The 22,698-nt window shown below is 34.5% G+C and overlaps 1 protein-coding gene across 1 annotated transcript in view; it reads left to right on the top strand.

Moving 5' to 3' along the window:
* Ptar1 (protein prenyltransferase alpha subunit repeat containing 1) overlaps nt 1-18,517 on the top strand; it is a 48,800-nt gene extending 30,283 nt beyond the window's left edge. Inside the window, exons 6-7 of the mRNA XM_004838167.3 lie at nt 7,130-7,434; nt 9,505-18,517. Coding sequence (XP_004838224.1) covers nt 7,130-7,434; nt 9,505-9,847 — 648 coding nt within the window. The 3' untranslated portion in view covers nt 9,848-18,517. The remainder of the gene's footprint in view (nt 1-7,129; nt 7,435-9,504) is intronic.
* Nucleotides 18,518-22,698: the final 4,181 nt, after the last annotated feature.

Genomic DNA, 22,698 nt, shown 5'->3' with positions numbered 1-22,698 from the left:
GCAGTGTAAAAACTTAAAATCTTACGGGAAGGCAACCTGGCAGCATTTAATAGACTTAAAAAGGGGACGTTGTCTTTAACAATTCTCCTTCCAAAAATTTATCCTAGAGAAATAATGGGAGAGACAGTGTGGCATAATGATTGAAGACACCACTCTCTAGTCTCATAGACCTCATTTGCATCCTGAGTTTACCACCAGTTTTTCTGTGTAGCCTTGAGGAAGTTACCTAGCCTCTTTAACATTTGGCTTCTTCCTTTGTAAAACAGGGAAAATGAAAATTCCTCTTTCATCTAGTCATGCACCTCAATTAGAAGAGGCCACACAAAGTGGCTACCATGGTGCTCTTACTAAGTGCTCAATAAACATTGGCTGTTATGTTAAATATGAAGGGTTAATGTATAAAAGCAGGTTTATAATAGTAGGTGTATAAAACTAGAAAGACCCTCCAATAGTGAGGGATTAGTTACATTATAGTCTATCACAAAGTGGAATATTGTGGTGCTACCAAAAAATTGTACTTTAGAAAGTTACTAAAGAAAAATTCATAATAGGTTAAGGTTATAAAACATCACATGATTTTAATATTTATTAGCATTAAATGAGACAGCAAACACTTTAAAGTGTTTGGCACAGTGCTTGGCACAAAATAAATGCTTGATTTTTTTCTTTTTCTTTTTTTTGGTACCAGGGATTGAACTTGGGTCCTTGCACTTAACGCAGCAGGCGGCAAAACCACTGAGCTAAATCCCTGGCCCTTGATATATATTTATACATACATATAGAGTGTTGTTATAGATATTTTTTATTTTTTAATGAGGAAAAAAGTTTAGAAAATAAATCATTAGTACTGTGGGGTGGAATTATGAGACTTTAATTTTGTATTTTACATTTTTCTATGATGTATATATGTTTAAATGAATATATATTTAAGCCATGTGTAATGGCACCCACATGTAATCCCAGCCCATAATTCCAGCACTCAGGAGACTGAGCCAGGAGAATTGAGGGTTTGAGTCCAGCTGAGCTAAAACAGAGAGTTCAAGGCCAACCCGGACTACACAGTAGCAATACCCTATCTCAAGTAACCAAAATAAATATATATTTAAGTAAATTTTAAAATAATGTTAGTTTTGAGGGTAGGGTAGGAGGAAAGACTCATAGCCAAGCAGAATTTATTATTACTAGCCAATTAAAAGTTGATACAGTATGTTACCCAAAGAAACACATAAGGTCATTTCTTCAGAAAACATATACAAATGACTAATAGGAACATGGAAAAAATTTTAACATCATTAACGATTAGGGAAATGAAAATCAGAAGCACAGTGACATACTGCTTCATACCAACTAGAATGGCTGAAATACAGAGAATATCTTTTGCTATTGATCTCCAATTTCATTGCACTATGATCTGATAATACACAGCAGATAACTTCAGTTCCTTTGTACTTACTTAAATATGTTCTGTGAGTGAGTATGTGGTCTATTTTGGAGAACAACCCATGTGCAGCCGAAAAGAATGTATATTTTGATTTTGTGGGGTAGGACACTCTGTAAACATTTGTTAAGTCCATTTGTTCAAGCGTTTGGTTGAGTTCTAGTATTTTTTGTTTATTTTTTGTCTAGTTGATCTTTTTGTGACAGTGGGTTGTTGAGGTCCCCCACTACTATTGTATTAGTGTTTATTTGATTTTTCGTGTCCATTAATATTTGTTTTATATAGTTGGGTGCACTAGTATTTGGTGCATATATATTTACGATTATCATCTCTTCCTCTTGGATTGTTCCCTTTACAAGGATGTAGTGTCCTTCTTTGTCTTTCTTAATTACTGTTGTTTTGAAATCATTTGATCTGCAAATAGGATAGCTACTCCTGCTCTTTTTCAGGTTCCTTTACATGGAGTATTGTTTTCCACCCATTAACTTTCAGTCTATGAGTTTCTTTTTGAATTAAGTGTTTCTTGTATGCAGCATATTGTTGGATCTTACTTCTTGACCCATTCTGCCAGTCTTATTTCTTTTGATTGGTGAATGGAGACCATTAACATTGATGGTTATAATTGATATGTATTGACTTATCCTTTCATGACCTTTTCCTGTTGTTGGATTCTCTGCCTTTGGATTTAATTTCTTGTCATGCCTGATGGATTCATTCTGCAGGACTTCCTGGGGTTGTGATTCTCGTTGTCTTTTCCTAGGATATTGTTTAAAATTTTTTGGAGTGCTGGTTTGGTATTCATGAAGTTCCTCAGGTATTGTTTGTCATTAAAGTATCTCATTTCTCCATCAATTTTGAAAGATAGTTTTGCAGGGTACATCAATCTGGATTGGAGGTTATTTTCTTTTAGGGCTTGAAATACTTCACTCCAGGCTCTTCTTGACTTGAGGGTTTGTATTGAGAAGTCTCCTGTGATTCTGATGGGCTTTCTTTTGTGTGATTTGTTTCTCTAACTGCTTGCAGCATTTTGTTCTTCTGTTGGATTTCTGGAATCTTGAGTATTATATGCCTATGTGTAGATTTTTTTTTATCATGGCTAGTTGGAGTCCCATATGCCTCACTTATCTGTGTATCAGATTCTTTTCCCCTGCTTGGGAAATTTTCTGCCATTACCTCTGTGAACAGTTTTTTTTTTTTTATGTTGTTTGTACTCTCCTGTTTTTTCCTTGAATCAGATCAGTCTTAATGTTATTCTTCTTTGCATCATCTAGCAGGTGCTGAATTGATTTCTCATGGTCCCTTACTATTTTTAAGAAATCTTTCTTTTCCTGGTCACTAATTGCAATCCTGTCTTCTGTATCTGATATTCTGTCCTCACATTGGCTCATTCTGCTGCATAAACTTTCAGTGGAGTTTTTAATCTCCTAGATATCTGTTTTCATGTGTTTTATGGATTCCATTTGTTTCCTATGGTGAGATTCCATCGTGTTCCACAGCTCCTCTTATTTTTTTTATCTGTGTCTGCTCTAGACTTACTAATCATGTATCAAGTATTGATGAGGATATACAGAAATCGTGGATCATGTTTGTAGTTTGTAAGAATATACAATGTTTCAGTCACTACGGAAAGCGATTTTGCATTTCCTCAAAAACTTAAACATAGAATTAGTATATATGAAAAAAATACATAGTCACAACCAATATATTATATTCCTGAAAAAATTTACCATATTCTTTTACCTGGAATATAACGAAGAGAATTGAAAACATTTTCATTCCAAAACTTGTATGAGAATGTTTATAGCCAAATTATTCATAATATCCAAAAGGTGGTAGCATCCAAAATGTTTATCATCTGTGAAGAAGGAGCCAGAATGTGATACATACATTCATATAGTGGAATACTGGCCATAATAAAGAGATGAAATACTGAGTGGATGAACCTTGAAACAATATGCTGATTGAAAGCACCCAAATTGAAAAGGCCACAAATTATGTGATTCCATTTATCTAATATGTTCAGAATAGACAAAGCAGATTTATTGAGTGCCAGCAGCTGGGGAGAAGGGAATGTGGAGTGACATCTAAGAGGAATGAGGTGTTTTTTTTGAGGGGGGTGATGAAAATGTTTTAAGTTAATTAACAGTGATATCTACATTAACATTGTCTATATACTAAAAACTACTGATACGTTTTTCAACTTCAGAAATTGATAAAAGTTTTAAAAATAGCTAAGAAATTGTTGAAAAAAGATAAAAACACTGCCATCAGATATTTAAATGTTTACGACAGGGTAATTAAAACTATGGTACTGTTTCAAAAATAGACTTAATAATGAAAAAGAATATAGAGCCCAGAAACAAAATATAAAATATCTACCGACTTCTTTAATGATGAATATGAAAAACATTTTTCTTCAATTAATGATGTTGGTAAAAATTGGCTTAGATGTGAATTTTTTTTTCATAGTGCTGGGAATCAATCCCAAGGCCTTGTGCATAGTAGGCAAGCATTCTACCACAGCACCACGCCTACTACCCTTGAGTGACTTTTTAGAAATTAATTCAGTTAGGTTTTTAATCTATCAGTATACATACAATAAATCTGTACTCTTAGTGAATTAACAGCCTATATGAAGAAAAAAGAGACCTGGAGGACATTAGGCTGAGTGAAATAAACCAGCCAATACTGCAAAATCACCCTTGTTCATGGAATATACAAGTAAGCAGTTTAACCCATAGAAACAGATTATAAAGTAATAGTTGCAGGGTTGAGAGAGGGAGTGAGGAATGAGGAGTTACTAGGCAAAGGGTACAGAGTTTCAGGATGAAAAACTTTGTAACTAGTGTACAGCATGGTGATCATAGTTAAAAATGTATAGCATACTTAAAATTTGCTAAGAGGGTAGATGTTAAATGCTTTTACCACTGAAAAAGTGACAAAGTAAGATGATGGATATATGTTAGCCTGATTGTGATACTCAGTTCACATACACATAAATTCATTATATTGTGAACCATAAATATGTACAGTTTTTGTCAATTATACCTCAGTAAACCTGGAAAAATTAAAAATCGTGCAGTAATATATTCATAGAAATATTTATAGCATATGTGACAAATGGAGTTAGATTAAAATGAACATGATTTTTTACTTAACAAAGTACTGCAGTATTGATGAGAAACTTAGGAAATAGGCCTTAACATGTACTTCCACTAGAAATATAAATTAGATAGCCTTAGTAGAGGACATTTTGATAGTATATATAATGAACCTTATAATATTGTACTTTTTATTCCAGCAAATATACATCTAGAAATTTCTACTGAATAGCTGGATAGCACATAAGGTGACAAGACTGGAAACAAATAGGAGAATAAATTGTACTTATCTTTAGGATTAAATACTATGCAAGAGTTAAATAATGTTTAATGCCATAAAATTTTGTTTTTAAGTGGAACAAAATCTGTATGAGTATTCCAAAGTTGTGTTAAAAATAAACTCTTTGTATATGCATCCATAGAAAAAAGCTGAAAGATTGGTTATATGCCAGAGTGTTGGAACGATCTGTGGCTGAAAGTATAATGGGTGATTTTTGTTTGTTTTTTTATATTTTTTTTATCACTTTTATGATCAGAAGAAAAACCAAATATTTTTTAAAATGTAAGGCTAGTAACATGTGTTTTCAGTATTCCTTTTAAACCTCTTATTCTTCTATTTCATATCCATGCTTCTATAGTTTTCTTTCTTATATGGAAGTTGGAAAAGAATAAGTATATTTAAAGTATGATACGAAGACATCCATCTTATCAGTACCTTAACCTTTGAGAAATAGCTTTATATAATGTCTTTAGGGTGACTTAAAAGCAATTACTGTCTTTTCACCATTGCCTTTATCTGTATACTTTGATGTTCTAGTAATAAAATGCCCTGAAACTCCAATTAAAGTTTCTTTATTTAATAATTCATCCTTATATGTCTAAAGAAAAAGAATATAGACTTTTTCTTAAAAAGTCAGATTGTTTTTTAAGAAATTAAATTGGTTTTGTTGAAAATCTTTCATATATGTACTATTTTTGTTTCAAAACTGAACAGTGCTTATTTTTCTATGTAGAAATATCTTGTAAGACATAAAAGGTTTTTCATATTGTATTAGTTTATTTTAAATAACTCGTCATTTCAAACCAGATTGAGAAGCCATACCAAAAGTAAAAAGCTGCTGAATTATAGCCTAAGTGTCAGCAGACTAATCTTCAAAATTGTAATAACATTGAATTAATTTGTTTTTCAGGTAGATATTTATTTGGGGCTATTTTCGTTCACCTTATAAAATCAAATAAATCATCTTTTTGTCAATTTCTCAGATTTTATTGCCTCTAGAATACATTTAGGTGGTTACATATAAACACTTTAGAACTTAAAGGAAATATTTAAAACATTCCACTAATAAAACTTGAATGTCCTGACTTTAAGTAATCTTTCTCCTTTGTGCTTGTCACCTCCTTCTTTAAATTGTCCATTCATTCATTCATAAAATATTTATGTATCCACTCTGATGCCAAAGGGTATAGAGGCATGAAATCATCAATTAAGAATAAATAAATACTTATAGCATTAAAAAAAAAAGATAGGAAGAAAGAAACTAAAGTACCTGGAGAATTTGGAGGGGGAATGAAGAAGACCTGTATAGAAAATTCTTTTGTGTAGTAGATCACACAAGGGCTATGTGGAAGTTTAGAAGAGTGAAAGTTTTCTTCAAGCAGAGAAAGGGGTGTGTGAAAAGTGGAGGGGGATCTTGGTACAGGAAAAGGCATTTGCCTAGGACCTTTCACAAGCATGTAAAGACGTCATTGGCATTGTGCTGTCTGTATATTCACAAGTATGTCTTTTTTTTTTTTTTTAGCTGGTCTGAAAATTTTCTGGCAGAATGTGGTCATACCTTTCACGGTGATAATACCTTTCACTGATCAAAACTCAGTTTATATTTGCTGCCTGTCCAAGACAGTACCAAACAATTTTTTTTTTTTATAAATGCGGTTTTTCTTTAGTTTGCAGGATTGGTAATATAAAGATTTGAATAATTTACTGCTGAATTTTATCTATTTTTTAAAAAAATTTATCATTTATGGTGAGTTTAGGGCAAATAGTGTTCATCATTATTTTAGAATTTAGCTTTTCTCTATGTGCCAATCAAAATGTGAATAGTCAAGGGGAAAAATGACAAATTCTTAATTCTGTGGTTTAAAAAATCTCATTGGGGGCTGGGGATTTAGCTCAGTGGTGCCGCTGCCTGCCTTGCAAGTGCAAGGTCCCAAGTTTGATCCCCGGTACCAATAAATAAATAAATAAATAAATAATAAAAATTAAAAAGCCTATTGGGCTGGGGATTTAGCTTAGTGGTGCCATGCCTGCCTTGTAAGCGCAAGGTCCTGAGTTTGATCCCTGGTACGGGGCTGCCTGGGGGTGGGGGAGACAAAAACAAAAGAAAAAAATCACTATTACCTTATAAGGGAAAAGAGACACTAGCATGTATTAAGCTTCTAAATGATAGTGCTATGCTTGACATTGTATACAAAACACTAATGAGAATGAGTGTCAAACAAGGAATAAATCAAAGAGAAATCAGAAATGTTAATGGAGAAGGAAAAATCTTTGGAAATTCTTCTCACTTCCCTTTTTTCTTCCTACAAGATTCTTCTTGATGAACTATCTTCTACTAAACATTGGGCATCCATGCACGTTTCAGACCACAGTGGATTTCACTACCGCCAGTTTTTGTTAAAGTCTTTGATTAGCCAAACTATGATAGTTGATTCTGTATTGGAGCAGAACCCTTTGAAAAGTGAGACAGCCCTGGTTCTTCCAAAAGATGAAGAAGCAACAGCTTCAACAGAGGAACCAAGGATAAATCTTTCTCATCTTCTAGAAGAGGAAGTGGAATTCAGCACTGATCTTATTGATTCCTACCCAGGACATGAAACCCTTTGGTGTCATAGGTAAGAGAAGGGACAAGAACATTTCCTACATGAAACTTGGCATTTTCTTATGAGAGTTGCAGATGTTGTTATATCTGACTTCTGCTTTTTTTGTGAATTATGATCATCTGATTGTGGAGCTATGACTGAGTGGGAAGGGGTTTGTATTAGCAGCAGCAGCAGTAGCATGAAGCTCCTCACTCATTTTTCCTATGGCTTAGGGTAGTGGTACTCAGCCTTGATTCTGCAGCAGAATAACCTATATTATGTCCGAAATAAAATACAAGGAAAACAAGACAAAACAGAAACAACAATTTCTGGACTTATTCTTTAGATATCCTGGTATTTAGCATATCTGGAATGAAGTGTTGCCATCTGTTTTGTGGTTTTTTGTTTTGTTTTGTTTTATTTATTTATTTATTTTTTATTTATTTATTTTTTTGGCACCGGGGATCGAACTCGGGACCTTGCACTTGCAAGGCAGGCGCCGGAACCACTGATATAAATCCCTGGCCCTTGTTTTGTTTTATTTTTTAAAGAAAAAAAGCTTTACAGATAGTTTTGATGCACAGTCAGGATTGAGATTATTAGAGCCTGAGCATAAAATAAGCTTACTTGCTTGCTTGCTTTATTTAGGAATCTAATGGACTTAAGAATAATCTCAATGCTTTTTTAAAAAATTTTAAATGTTAGAGGATTTTTCTTTGGGTACAGGAAAAGACTAGTTTTGAGTACATTTGACAGTAATGTAAATTTCATATTGGAATGAAGTTCAGATATATGGACATCTTCAGTTATTTTGGGTGTTTGTCTATTTGGAGGTATCTCCATCTTCATAAATACAGACTTTACTTCAGGCTATAGGATATAATTTTCAAAGAAAAGGCTTGTACTGGCAAGAAGTAGGCACTTTTAAAATGTGTGTATTTCTTAAGTTATTGAAAACCCACTCCTTCCCCCCAGCTTTCTACATTATCATCTTCTAGGCTGTTTGCAGAGATTTGGCCAACCTCATTTTCATGCTAAATAAAAAGTCAGTAAAAGTCAGCTTCTTCTTTTGGGCATCTTCATAAATAGGGAAGTCTCCCTTTCTTTTAAAACCAAGACTATCAATGGACATTTCCAAACAGAAGATAGATCTTAACTTGAAATTGGCTTGGTGATAAAAGATCTTTGTTCTGTTTTGTGTTTAAGCATTTTAATAGCAAGACTTGGGGGATTTGAGAAAATGTTTGCATAATAAAGATTAACATTGGAGTAAGGTAATGGTACTTTATACATTCCCTATTTACTGCAGCATATGCAGGGAGTTAAATGAATAGAATTATCTTTTAGGGCCACAGAGTTGATAATATGAGTGATGAGATATAACTTTGAACTTATGTAGTTTATCATGTTGTGTGTAGGTAGTAGATCTCCCACCCCCAAATTAAAGTTTTATAGATTAGACATAGGGATCATAATTTTTAACAGACAGTTCCTGGTGATTCTAAGGGCAGGAGAACTGCTCTCCTGGGTGGGAAAAGAAGAACTATATCTTTTAAAATGCTTTCTTCAGAGTCCAGCACATTTTAAGACTAGTGATAGATTTAGAAGAAAATTCTGTTAATTTCTAGATAGTAAGACCAACAGCAGCAGAGGTATTGTAACTTTTAAAAGGATTGGATAAAGGCCATAAACTAAGCCTCTAGAGAAATCATTTAATCCCTCTAGTTTTTTAATCACTTATCTTTTAAGATATCAGTGTGGTACTTTTTTTATATTTACATAATAACTTAAGGCATATTGGGCTAAGATGTTTCTACTTTTATAGTTACCAGAAAGTAACAGTGCCAGGTCATTGTTACCATCTCAGTAAATTATTGAAAAACCTTTAGAGTAGTAGTCTTTCTCAGAAACCAGTAAGCTAGGTTGAAGGCTTTTGTCCAGAAGTTTCATCTCAACTGTTTTTCCTCCTTCCCCCAGATATCTCAAGGTGATGAAATGGGCAGCAAACTCTGTACTGTATACTTTGAAATTGCCAACTTCTTCCTTCTGAAAAGTTTAACTTTTTGATGTGATTTTTTTAAATTTTCTTCCTTCCCCTCATAGGCGGCATATTTTCTATCTTCAGCATTACTTCAGCGGGAGGCTTCCTCACAGCACAACACAGCTATCACCTGCAGACAGCCCTGGGGAGACATTGAGTGACTCGCACCTCGTCCCTGGAGGCCCCCATCTGTCTCAGGCTATGGAAGTGGATGGACTGAATGACTGTAGCAAGCAAGGCTATTCCCAGGAAACCAAACGCCTGAAGCGGACCCCAGCTACAGACTCCTTAGGTCTAGAAATGGAGCACAGGTTCATCGATCAAGTGTTATCCACTTGCCGGAATGTAGAACAAGCCAGGTATGCCAATGCATACAGGAAATGGCTACTCACTTTGAGTCAATGAAAGAGGTGGATTAATCCTGCAAGGTTCCCCTTTTAGTGCAATATTGTTTTCCTATCTCATTGACATAGCTGCATGAACTTTGCTATTGCTGGCTAACTGTTCCTCTCCTTTAGGTTAAAAATCCTTAGGAAATCTTTTATTTATTTTAAGAATTGGCATTCCTTTGGAGATAAAATAATTATATAATTTCTTCCTGCTAAATAGTCTTATTTTTTTCTTTTAAACTCCTTATCCTTTATATACGTAGGGCTTTTTGTTTGGTTCATACATACCTCTGCCCACTTCAGTTCAATTGCTACATATGCAAATTTTAGTATATGTGCTGCCGAAGCGAGCACTGCATATGCAAATTTTAAATAAAAAGTTTATGTATGTTGTGTTTCAGCTGAAGAACATAATACAAATCCAAAAGGACTTGATCTTACTGTTGTTTTGAGAATCAAATGGCTAGATTAATGGATATGCAAAAATATAAACCAGTTCTCTATCTCCAGCATGTTCTATTTAAGTTACAGACTAAGATAGCCAAAGTCAAAAGTATTGGCACTTACATCAAAAACTGCCTCCAATGTAATCCATTTTTAAATGGTTACTTTAGAGGAGGGGGGATGTGTAATTACAGTACTGGAAAATTAATTTTATTACTATTTTTAATAGATTGTTTTTACCTCATATTTGATATATGCCAAAACAGTCAAATCAGCCCTTATAAAATAAATTTTTTAAATCCCAGAATGCCATTTTTAGTTAATACTGCCTTTTTCCTTCCATACATAAAGTAAAATATATATATAAAAATGTATTAGTAAAAATTTTCTTTAAAAATTGTTATTGAGGTTATACTGGATAAACTACAAAATTTTTGTCAAGTGATTATTAAACAGTATGTTTGCAAAAGCTGGAGGAAAGAACAGTTTTGGAGATGAGTTCTTCGGTTTTAAAAATGAAACAAAACACTTTGAAACTGAATTTTATCAGGGATGCCATACCAAAGTATCCACATTATATCTGTATTTCATCTTTTCAGTAACAAGGGCTCAGTTTTTCAGATTGGCAACATAGGTGGGTGGAGGGTCAGATAATGTCTATGTTCTTACTGTATTTCCCCCTTTATAAAATGATTTGTTTCTTCTTCACACATACTTCTTTATTTTACCTATCTATTTCATACGTTTTTTGTCACTTTCATGTTTATATATTTTCTGTCCTAATTTCAGAAATTCCTACTGAAGCTGTTAACCGTCTCTATTTCAATTAATTTCTTACATCTACACACACACACATACACAGAGGAAATTAGAATAAGAACTACCCCTCTAAAAGTTCCTGTAAGAATGGAAATTGTCTCTTGTCCGATGTGTGTGTAAAATGTGAAGAATAGTCACAGTACTAAGTGTGACCACCAGGCTTTTCCTGTTTTCCTAGTCTGTGGGAGGGGGAGAAGGATATAGGGAAAGCAAGCCTTTCCTGTCCTATTCTTGTGGAGAGTCTGGACTTGAGTTAGGTGCACTGCTTTACAGGAAGAGAAATAAGTCCTTTACTTCAGCATCATGGTGTTTTTGAATGGCAGACTCTTGAACTGAGTGGTACACTTAAGAACACCAGAAAAATTACCTAGCCTGATCCCAAAAGACGAATGTTGTTCTTTTTAGGGCAAAAAATGCTCGTTATAAAGTGAGAAAATAATTGCTATTATGAACATAATTCCATGGCCCCTGCTACAGAGCATATTATGAATCAAATACCTCAAGGCCTATGTGGACCTCTTGTGGATAAAACCATTAGATTTATGATTTTCAGCTCCTGAGGGGATGGGATAGAAACTGCATAGAGAAGACACGGGAGGTTCTATCCATTCCAATACTACATGTTGCCAAATTCTGGCCTTATTCAGTATTACCTTTTTTCTAAGCATCATTTTTAATATCCCCAAAATAGGACTTCTTATACTTTGACATGAGTACCTTTCAGGACATGATTATAGATTATATGAACATTAGCTAAATTTTTATAGTATTCCATGCCTTTTTATACCTTTCCTTCAGTATCTTTCAGTATCTTGCCCATCTCATGTTAACCACCTTTATATGTTCTAGAGCTCAATCCACCACTTTCTGAAGCCATGCAATCCTTTAATGTATCTTGGTCTCTTTGTCTTCCTTGTAAAGTTTTAAGTAGGGAGTGAAAAATACAAATATCCAAAGGATACTGTTAGTATGTGACTTGTGTGCTACTTTACTTCTCAAATATGCATTTCTTAAGTGTTCATTCACAAGAAGACTTACAGTTACCCTTTATGGTTGTGTTTTTTTCCTAAGTGCTTGACATTTAAACTCACTAATATAATATGTCTTCGACTAAATGAGCTCATGCAGTAGAAAGAATATATCTAATTTCAGGGGCTTTTTAGTCTTATTTTTATGAAAATAATGTAGTTGTTAAAAGACTGACACACATTTTATCAGATTTCACTGGAAGAATAGCAGGGCATCATACCATCCTGTGGGTCATGAATAACTACTGACAAGCAAAAAGCAATAAGATCTGTAACTATCTCCACCATAACCCTTGCCCCACCCTTTTTTTCTAAGCATATCTATTTTGGTAATCAGTTGTTTCCATATTCTACTCTGTGCCTGGCACACTGTGAGAGGTTATTACGTATTTATTGATGACTAACTTTCTGAAGAAAGATTAGTAATGAGTGGTAGGTAGAATATTGATTGAGAAAAATGGATTGTGGTAAATGATGTTTTCGAGGTTCATAATGTTTAAGGAGAACTATCACATCTAGAATAAGTTAATTTAGATTTATTTTCTTCATTTCATTACCTTGTTTTAACTTGTTAAAATCCCAGCCAATGGGGCTGGGGATTTAGCTCAGTGGTTCCGCCGCCTGCCCTGCAAGTGCAAGGACCTGAGTTCGATCCCCGGTACCAAAAAAAAAAAAAAAAATCCCAGCCAAGAAATGTAGCACTAGAATTATCAGTTGAACTTTAATATTTATTAAAAGCTCACAGAGCTGATGAAATCCACCGGCATTAAGAATACTGCTTTCTGATCACTTAAGATGGTGAGAGCCACCTTGGGCAGAAAGTGAAGAAATTCTTTGACTTTGGTGACTTATTGATCTGTGTCTGTGCCTGAAGCATTTTATGCTTCTCTTTTTTTCTCCCCAACTTGAACTGTGGACCTTTTAGATACTTCCTAAACCTGTGTGAGTCATTTTTTAAGATTAAGAACTTGATACATATTAGTATATCCCCTATTACCTCCTTAGAAACCCTGGACCCAGATTCCAGTCATATTTCTTATTTGTATGGGATGGTTCTAATTTAAATTAAAGGTGTCAATAGTTCTTTTTTTTTTTTTGCAGTGGTAGGAATTGTACCCTGCTTCATTAATTAGTAAGAAGGACATATACAGATTATCACTAAAAGCCACTTATATCTTCCAATAAGGCCTCATGTGATATCAGTTGTGGAAACAAAGGTTTTGGGGTTTTTATGGAAAGAATATAGGGTAAACATTATGTAATTCAGATATATTCAGATACCAGTTCATACTTAGTGAGTGTGTGTGCGAGTGTTTAGTGTGTGTGTGTATAAGTAAAGAGAACTTGTAATATTGCTACGAAGTGTCAGTCTTATAATTTTCCTTTATATAGCACAAGATGGTATCTGACAATGGGCTAAATGCAATTTAAAAGTGGAATTATCAGTTACTGTATAACAGTCTCTACCCTAGTTCCTGTGAATTTTGGAAGATGCTAAAATTTTAGTTGTAAAAGAAACCAACAGGATTTTCTTTTTTTTTTTTGCAAAAAAACAAAAACACTTAAAATTTACTGTTATTCTGTTACTAGAAAATTATATTTTAATACTTTAAGATATTTACAGTATGCTAAGAAATTTGAACACTGCTGTAACAACTGGACCTTTTTGCCTTTTGAATGAATTTCTCAAATAGAACTGCAAATTTTAGCACTTTCTGTGCTGTCACCTCCCCATGCTCTGTAATGAACTCCTGTATATTAGAGACCTTTGTGGAAGCACTGACAAATTTAGGCAAATTCAATGTCATTAAGGCAGTGAGCAAGAAAAATAAACCCCATCACACAGTGTCTTTGAAAAAAATAGCTATGGGTACTGTGTTACTTTGAGTGCCTTTTTTACTTTTGGGAGAAGCAAGATTACCTTACATTGAACTTAATGTTTAAGCAGAAAGTAGAGTATGGAAGTTTTATCAAATACCTGATTATGGTTCACTATTTTATTTATTCCCATAGCTAGGCATGGTCCCATGGGGTATTTTATCATATAATATACTGATAGAAGAAGGTAGGATCCTAATACATTGTGTTTATAATTAGTTAACATTTTTAGGCACCCTACCAAGTAGAGAGAGACTAGTTCTTTCTCTCTGATAACTAACATTTTGGGGTTAGAGGCATCACATTTAGAGCATGATACATGCCCAAAGACAGTCTGAAACCTATACAAAGGGAAACTGGCACCCGCCTCAAAATAAAGATCAGATGGCTGTCCTAAATTAATCCTCTGCCTTAATTTAAGGATCTTCGTTCCTTCCCAGATTCAGCATGATACAGGATAGTTTGGGAACCAGGGGGAGATTAGGCCTTTCTTTTTCAGATATCAGAAAAAAAGAAGTAAACACTGAGTTAAAATTTTAAATATTCATTTTATATATTTGTGTCTGAGGAAGAGGGATAGGAATTTCATATTTCACAACAGCAAATAATTGCTTGTTTTAATTTCATGAAAAATATAGTTAAGATTCCAAAGTGCTTTACAGAGATTTCTTAAACAATGTGTTCCTAAAGGGCAGTGATATGCTGTGTTTATACTGAAGACAGAAAACCAATGTATCCATTGTGGCTCTGGTGTAGGAGGGGAAACCTCAGGCTCCCAATTTTGACTTCTCTGCTCTTACCAGGCCATGATAACACTGTAAAACCAAACTCTTTGCTAAAAATAAATAAATAAATAAGGCAGTAGCTTAGTCTGTTGGTCAAACATTGTGCTTCCAAGAATATTAGCTATATATAGTATGTGCTTTCTGGACAATAATATGATCCACAAAACTAACCCTGACATTTCTTTTATTGATCTGTTGTTATTCCTCAGGGTGTAAAAGATTTAGTCAATGTAGAACAAAAATTTATATTTAGTGGCAAAAAAAGAAAAAGCAAAAATAGGTTAAATATATTACTAGCTCTTAACATTTTAATATATATAGTATTTTTTATAAACCACTACCAGCATAGTAGCTAGTATATCCTCTATGACTGCCTCATTGTTCACCTTGCTGCTCTCGCCCCTATGGCTCCTTTGGGAACATTATCTTATATATGTCTTCCATGGGAATGATTTCTGTATTTTATTTCCATGTTGGGAGGTAGGCAATATCATATTTGTTTATTTGGCATCCTTCTCAATTTTTAGAAATCCTATTGAGGAAAAGGATTACTGTGATGTGCAAGTCTTGTACATGTTGAACACATTGTATAAATGCCTTCCATGTTATAAGGTCAAGTCAGAATAGATAAAAGCTAGAAAGGAAAAACTAGCTCCGTCTCGTCATGGTCTATATTCTTATGGTAGTTTTAAGTGAAATGCACCCATTTTGCGTAAAGTACATAATCAGATTCAAATTCACAAGGTAAAGATACACAATTTTACAACATTGCAAGTGAAATTTAGATACTTTTAAGGTATTTAAATAAGTGTGTATACACACACCTATATATATATAACAGATTTGGAGCTTGAATTTATAGGATGGTTTTTACAAAGAATTTTATCCAAAAGATTTTTATTTTATATTTGTTTAGTGTTCATAAGTCAGTTTTCTTTATTAGATCATCCCCCTCCAGCAAAGTTGGAAATATAACACAAGTACCAATTTGTCCTAATTAACTAGATAATTGTATAAATTGCTTATATTCTTTAGTGGTTTATAAATCATATCATTCTAGTTTTTCTCCCATACCTTCAGGAAATCAACCTTTATTTTATATCTGGCAATCACTTTCTTTAAAGTACTATGCAGTATACCTTAGATTGTTTATGTTTATAAAGATAGAGATAATACATTTGACTATTTTTATGTCGTAAGGGTTTATAATTTCACATGTCCAAATGTTGACTCAAACACTATTCTATCAAAAATGTGCATATATTGTCTTTCTTCATCAAAGTCATACATTTGGAGCAGATATTTTGCAATCATAGTAGGTACTCAGTAAATACCTAATTGATTATTGATCTAATGTCTAACAGTGAGCTTTCAGCAGTTTTGGAGACAATTGTCATCTTGTCACTGAGAAGTATATTGTAGAGTAATATATTGTACAACTGAAAAATTATTTCACTTGACCTGAATTATTAGGGTTTTAGGCCAGAGTTAGTAACATAATTAAAGCACTCTTTATATATGATTTGAAAATATATATAAAAAATTTAAGCGTAGAATCTTCCTGTGTAAGGCACATTAATAAATGTGATGAAATGAATGTCTTAAAAAACAGGCAGCTGAACTCTAGGAAAAACTGCTGTAGTCTTCTGCAGTTTCTGTATTGGTATTCCCTGTACCATCTAGTTTAGGTTATTTTTATTTCTCCCTAAATCCTAGTTGCTTTCCAGTGTTGTAATAATGGTAATATGCAAAAGTATGTTAAATAACTTCTATTTACTTGTTTTTCCAAGTCATCTTTGACATAAGAAGTTTTTCTGAATGATACAGTACTGTAGTTTCATTAACTGTTCACTTGTGACTCCCAGAGCATTTTTGTCAGTTTACCTAACATAAAAAGATTAAACAGTCTTTGAAAAAAACATTCCTACCTGAGTTGTGAGGAACCAATTGTACAGTACAAGTACTGCCTGTGGGGGGAGGCTCTTGATGCATAACTGATGCTGGCTTTTGACCGAAGTAACCACTGAGAATATTGCATCTTGATATATCATGTTCTAGGAGAATAATGGACTGTATACTAGATTAATTTACTGTTTTTGAGTTGGAAAAAAATTTAAAAAGATGAGGTATTACAGATAGGCCAAATATTTATATACTCTACCACAAAAGCTTTAAAAAGAATGGAAAAGGGAGAGAGGGAGAAAAAAGTCAAAAACTAGTATTAGTATTTTTAATAGATTCTAAACTTTTTTTAATCCACTTTCTTGAACTAGTAGTCAGTTGCTCAGTTCAACAGTAAGAGTCTTTAAGTGAAAAGGCATAAATTGAAGTCAGTGATGTTTTAAGATTGCCTTGTAGTTTTTCTTCAGATGAACTGGTTACATGTATGATCTGGGTTGCAGGTCAGATTCTAGGCATTAAAGATTAGTTTGGCTAACTTACTTTACCAGTGATACTAATTGTCTTCACTGATTGCACTGCTGCATTTCTTAAATCTGTTTTCTCCCAGTGTAGCAATCTGCATTGAAGTTCTTTCATAGTAATTGACATTTTTTAAGGATTACATATTTTGTGAAGTCTTAAAATGGCAGAGGATTAAGAAGAATAAATTTTGCAGTAAGTTTTGTGCAGTGTGCTTACAGTGTTCTGGGAGATCATACCCCAGAGTGCGTAAATAATAATGGTAAATTTTAAGGCTAATATAATGATTATATATTATCTGTAGTTGCATTGATCAATAGAAATACAATGTGAGCCACAAAGTAATTTTTAACCTTCTAGCCGTGATAAAGAGGTGAAATTAACTTCAGTAGTGTTTTTCATTTAACCCAATATATTAAAGATATTATTTCAACATGTAATCAGTATGAAACATTATTAATTAGATATCTTACTTTCCCCTCTCTCCATACACCAAATTTAGTGTATATTTTGTGGTGGTAACACATCTCAATTCTGACTGGCCACATTTCAAGTACTCAACAGCCATGTGTGGCTAAGGACTACTATACAGGGCAATGCAGATTGTAGAGAGTACAATGCATGACTTTGTTTTAAATTTGGAGATGATAAGCTGAGGTTCTGGCATTTTAAAAATTTAGCGTGTTTAGAAAAACATTTAATAGAATTACCACTTGTTTTCCTTCATCTGAAAGTTACTCTAGAAATAGGATCAACCTGTTCTAGTTTGCCAAACATTGTTTAAGGTGGAAGAAATTCTATGCCATGTAAAAATACTGTGATATACTGACTATAACAACACATTAGTAACAGTTTTCAGTTGTTTTCACTAAATTCTGTCCTGTTTCTTCAAAATAATAGTTTAACTTGCATTTTTTTTTTTTGGTACCGGGGATCGAACTCCGGTCCTTATGCTTGCTCAGCAGGCGGCGAAACCACTGAGCTAAATCCATGGCCCTAACTTGCATTTTAATTGTATTATCTGTACCTATTTTGTTTTTGTATTCTTATGTAATATGTATTAACAAACAGCCCTAGGATTCTAATCTTTCTATGCAGTTGTCTTCCAGTTCTTACTGGTATACTTATTAAATGATGATAAATGGCAGAGAAGTAGAATGAACCATTACTTTCTCCATTAGATTTATTTTTAACCTGTGACCATGTACCAAGCCAGCTATAAGTTACTGTATTTGTATGAATATGAAAAAGTGTTTGTCTTATCTTTGCTATATGTCTGCAATTTTTAAGTAAACTTTTCATCTCCTAAAATGAGTGTTAATGTGTGATTTTATTTTTACTTGTGGTGGTACTTTAAACTTAGGTCCAATCTGCCAAACTGTCTGATTGAATTACTTTCGTAGTGAAAAGGAGAATGGTGGGGAATCCTATTGTTTATGTGAAACCATTAATTTAGTTATCTATATTTGAAAAAGAATAAATGTCACTTGTGTCTAGGGCATAAAAGAATTATCAAAAACAAATTAGAGACATTGCCATAGTTGTCTTTAAATTGCATTAAGGGATTGAGTGCCAAAAGTCATTATGACTAGATTTGCTTTTCTTTATATATTTCAAATGAAGGTATAGAATAGGGACTTATTGAGTTATTTTACTGTGACATCCTTTTTTTTTTTAATGCTGTCTTATTACTATATGTTGTAAGCCAGAAATACCAGAGTTGCTTACACTGTATAGTACATACATAAATTCTGACAACTATTTGATGGAGTAGATACTTGGATTTTAAATACTTCAAAAGGATGTTTTGTGAGGAAGGACTTTATTACTTTGTCTCTTGACTAGTTAATACTTTAAATAATACACTACAATTAGATAGATGTTTATTTTGCATCATCTACCACAAAAATTTTAGAACTTACAGTATTATTTTACACTACAATGCTAGGGAAGGAAACTAGTTTACTAAAGACAATCTTAATTTGAATTAAGCAAATTACATAAATTTGGCAAACTATTAGTAAAGTGTTTCCCTGTGAAATTGCTTTGCTTAATAACATTTCTTTACATGAAAGTTTAATAATAATAACAGCTACAGAATGATGCACTGGCCAGTTAATATAAGCATTTTGCCATTTGTGTACATTTGATATACAATTTTCCTCATGTAGGAAGATCAGTTTTACTTTTTGTTCTTTGTTATTTTAATCAAAAGAAGAAAATGTATGTTTAAAATGATATGCAAATGGCATAGCTCCTGTGTTGCAGTTACTTATTTCAAAATGGCCAGATGGGGCATCAATGTTAACTTGCAGTATTTCCTCATGAGAAGTATAGTATCATGTGTCCTGTGTCAATATGTTAGAGGGCTGCTTGCCTCCCAACCTGAGCTTTAAAAAAAAGAAGCAATAATTTGCATAATGTCTTTTCTTTCACAGAAAGATTCTTAGAGTAATCTTGGCTACCACAATTTAACTTTCCTACCCATTCTTTTTTTTTTTTTTGGTACTGGATCAAACTCGGGTCCTTGTGCTTGCACAGCAGACGGTGAAACCACTGAGCTAAATCCCCGGCTTTCTGACCCATTCTTCTTTTTTTTTTTTTTGATTATTGTATTAAATTCTTTTATTGGTACATTGTAGGTATACAACACAATTACATTTCTCATTGGGAATTGTACCTTTATATAATGCATCTTGGTTCTTATTTTATCCCCATTCCTAGCCCTCCCTTCACGCCCTCCACCCTTCCCTGTTTACAAAGACTTTATTTCCATTTTTTCCATTTCTCATCATTTTTTCCTTTCCCCCCTTTCCTTTCCCCTGGCCCTCCCACTACCCCTACCCCTTTGGACCTTTTCTTCCTATTTTACATTATTGATTATTCATTCTAATCATTGGTACATTTTAGGTATACAATATAATGACATTCATCATTGGAAATTTGCACTTTTACATAGTCTCTCTTGGTTCTTATTTTTCACCCTTGCCCAGCCCTCCCTTCAACCCCTTCAGTCCTCCCTGTTTACAAAGATTTTGTTCCTATTTTTTCATTTTCTCATATTAATCCCATTCTCTTCTATCCTTGCCCCAGCCCTCCCACTTCCTTCCTCTTTGCCCCTTTTCTTCCTATTTCACATTACCTATTATACACTTAGTCCTTATTTACACTTTCAGTTTCTCACACCAGAGAAACTATTCAGTATTTACACATGTGTGTCCTATTTATTTCACTTAAGAGTATCTCCTCAATGTGCATCCACTTAGCTATAAATGTCTCTAATTTCTCATTTTATTTGTGACAGTGGGGTGTTGAGGTCCCCCACTACAATTGTATTAGTGCATATATGACTTTTGATGTCCGTTAGTATTTGCTTTATATAGTTGGGTGCACTAGTGTTTGGTGCATAGATATTTATGATTGTCATCTCTTCCTCTTGGATTCTTCCCTTTACAAGGATGTAGTATCCTTCTTCGTCTCTCTTAATCAGTGTTGGTTTGAAATCTACTTGATCTGCCAAGAGGATAGCTACTCCTGCGTTTTTTTGGATTCCTGTTGCATGGAGTATTGTTTTCCACCCTTTAACTTTCAGTCTATGAGTTTCCTTTTGAATTAAGTGTGTTTCTTGTATGCAGCATATTGTTGGATTTTGCTTCTTGACCCATTCTGCCAGTCTATTTCTTTTGATTGGTGAATTGAGACCATTAACATTGATGGTTATAACTGAAACATATTGACTTGTCATTGCCATGACTTTTTCTTTTTGTTGGGTTCTCCCCCTCTACATTTAATTTCTTGTCATGCCAGATGGGTTCATTCTGCTTTGCTTCCTGGGGTTGTGATCCTCAATGTCTGTTCCTAGGCTATTGTGTCAAATTCTTTGGAGTGCTGGTTTGGTATTCACGAAGTTCCTAAGGTGCTCTTTGTCATGAAAGTATCTTATTTTTCCATCCATTTTGAAAGATAGTTTTGAAGGTTACATCAATCTGGGTTGGAGGCTGTTTTCTTTTAGGGCTTGGAATATGTCACTCCAAGCTCTTCTTGCCTTGATGGTTTGTGTTGAGAAGTCTGCTGTGATTCTGATGGGCTTTCCTTTGTATGTGATTTGTTTCTTTTCTCTGACTGCTTGGAGAACTTTGTTCTTCTGTTGTGTTTCTGGAATCTTAACAATTATATGCCTGTGTGTAGATTTTTTTTTATCAAGGCTATTTGAAGTCCTATATGCCTCACTTATCTGTATGTTAAGTTCTTTTCCCCTGCTTGGGAAGTTTTCTGCCATTATTTCTGTGAAGAGATATTTTATGTCATCTCCACTCTCTCCTGTTTCTTCATTGAGCCCAATCAGCCTTATGTTATTCTTCTTTGCATCATCTAGCAGCTGCTGGATTGATTTTTCATGTTCCCTTATAATTTTGAAGCAATTTTTCTTTTCCTGATCACTAATTACAATCTTATCTTCTATATCTGAAATTCTGTCCTCACATTGGCTCATTCTGCTGTGTAGACTTTCAGTGGAGTTTTTCACGTCCTGGAAATCTGTTTGCCTCTGTTTTATGGATTCCATTTGTTTCTTATGTTGGGATTCCATCATGTTCCTCAGCTCCTCTCTAGATGTATCAATCATGTCTTGCACTAGGGGCACAATTTCTCCTGTTATCTGAGAAATTATTTCTGATTTCATTTTTTCCAGATCCCCTTTTGTTGCCAGTTCAGTGGGTCCAGGTGGTTGAGTATCAGAGTGTTCCATCTCATTTCCCTTTGGGGTTGCTGTAGGTGATCTGGAAGTCTGGTTTTGAGACTTATTTACATGTTTTCTCATTTCTACTGGGTTTGGGGGCTGTTAGCACCTGCACGGATTACCTCCTCTGAGCTGGTTGAGGTGGGACAGGGGCCAGGAGCAGCGGTAGGGATGGTGGGCGGGAAGCCCCTTCCTCTGGACCAGGAGCAGTGGGATGGTGGCTCAGAAGCCCCTTCCTCTGGGCCAGGAGCAGCGGGACAGAACGTGGCCCAAAAGCCCTTTCCTCTGGGCTGGGAGCAGCGGGAGGGATGGTGACCGGGAAGCCCCTTCCTCTGGACCAGGAGCAGTGGGACAACGGCTCAGAAGCCCCTACCTCTGGGCCGGGAACAGTGGGACTCAGTACCTTCGTCTGGTGGTCTGGTGTCCTCTGCGTCTTTGTAGTGTGGAATCAGGTGGCTGCCTGTCTGCAGCAGGGTGATTTGGTGTCTTCCGCGTGACTCAGGACCTCGGTAGGGCATGCACAGACCTGCCTGTCTGCAGCGGGCTGATTCCCCCATTCTTCTTGATATGAACAACAGACTAATACACACTTCTTAGAGTACTGACAACATAATCCATGAGAGATCTGCTTTCTGTGTATGGGAGCCAACTGAGTTTCAAGGGTTCCCCAACATATTATTATTGCATGCTCATATTTCTTAAATTCCTAATCATTTCACCAGCACACTGTTGAGAGAATACTGAAAGACACATG

This window comes from Heterocephalus glaber, unplaced genomic scaffold (assembly GCF_053883595.1).
Source record: "Heterocephalus glaber isolate CG9 unplaced genomic scaffold, H.glaber_assembly_v1.0 deba00001481, whole genome shotgun sequence".
Lineage (NCBI taxonomy): Eukaryota > Metazoa > Chordata > Mammalia > Rodentia > Bathyergidae > Heterocephalus > Heterocephalus glaber.
This window is presented reverse-complemented; position numbering and strand designations above follow the sequence as displayed.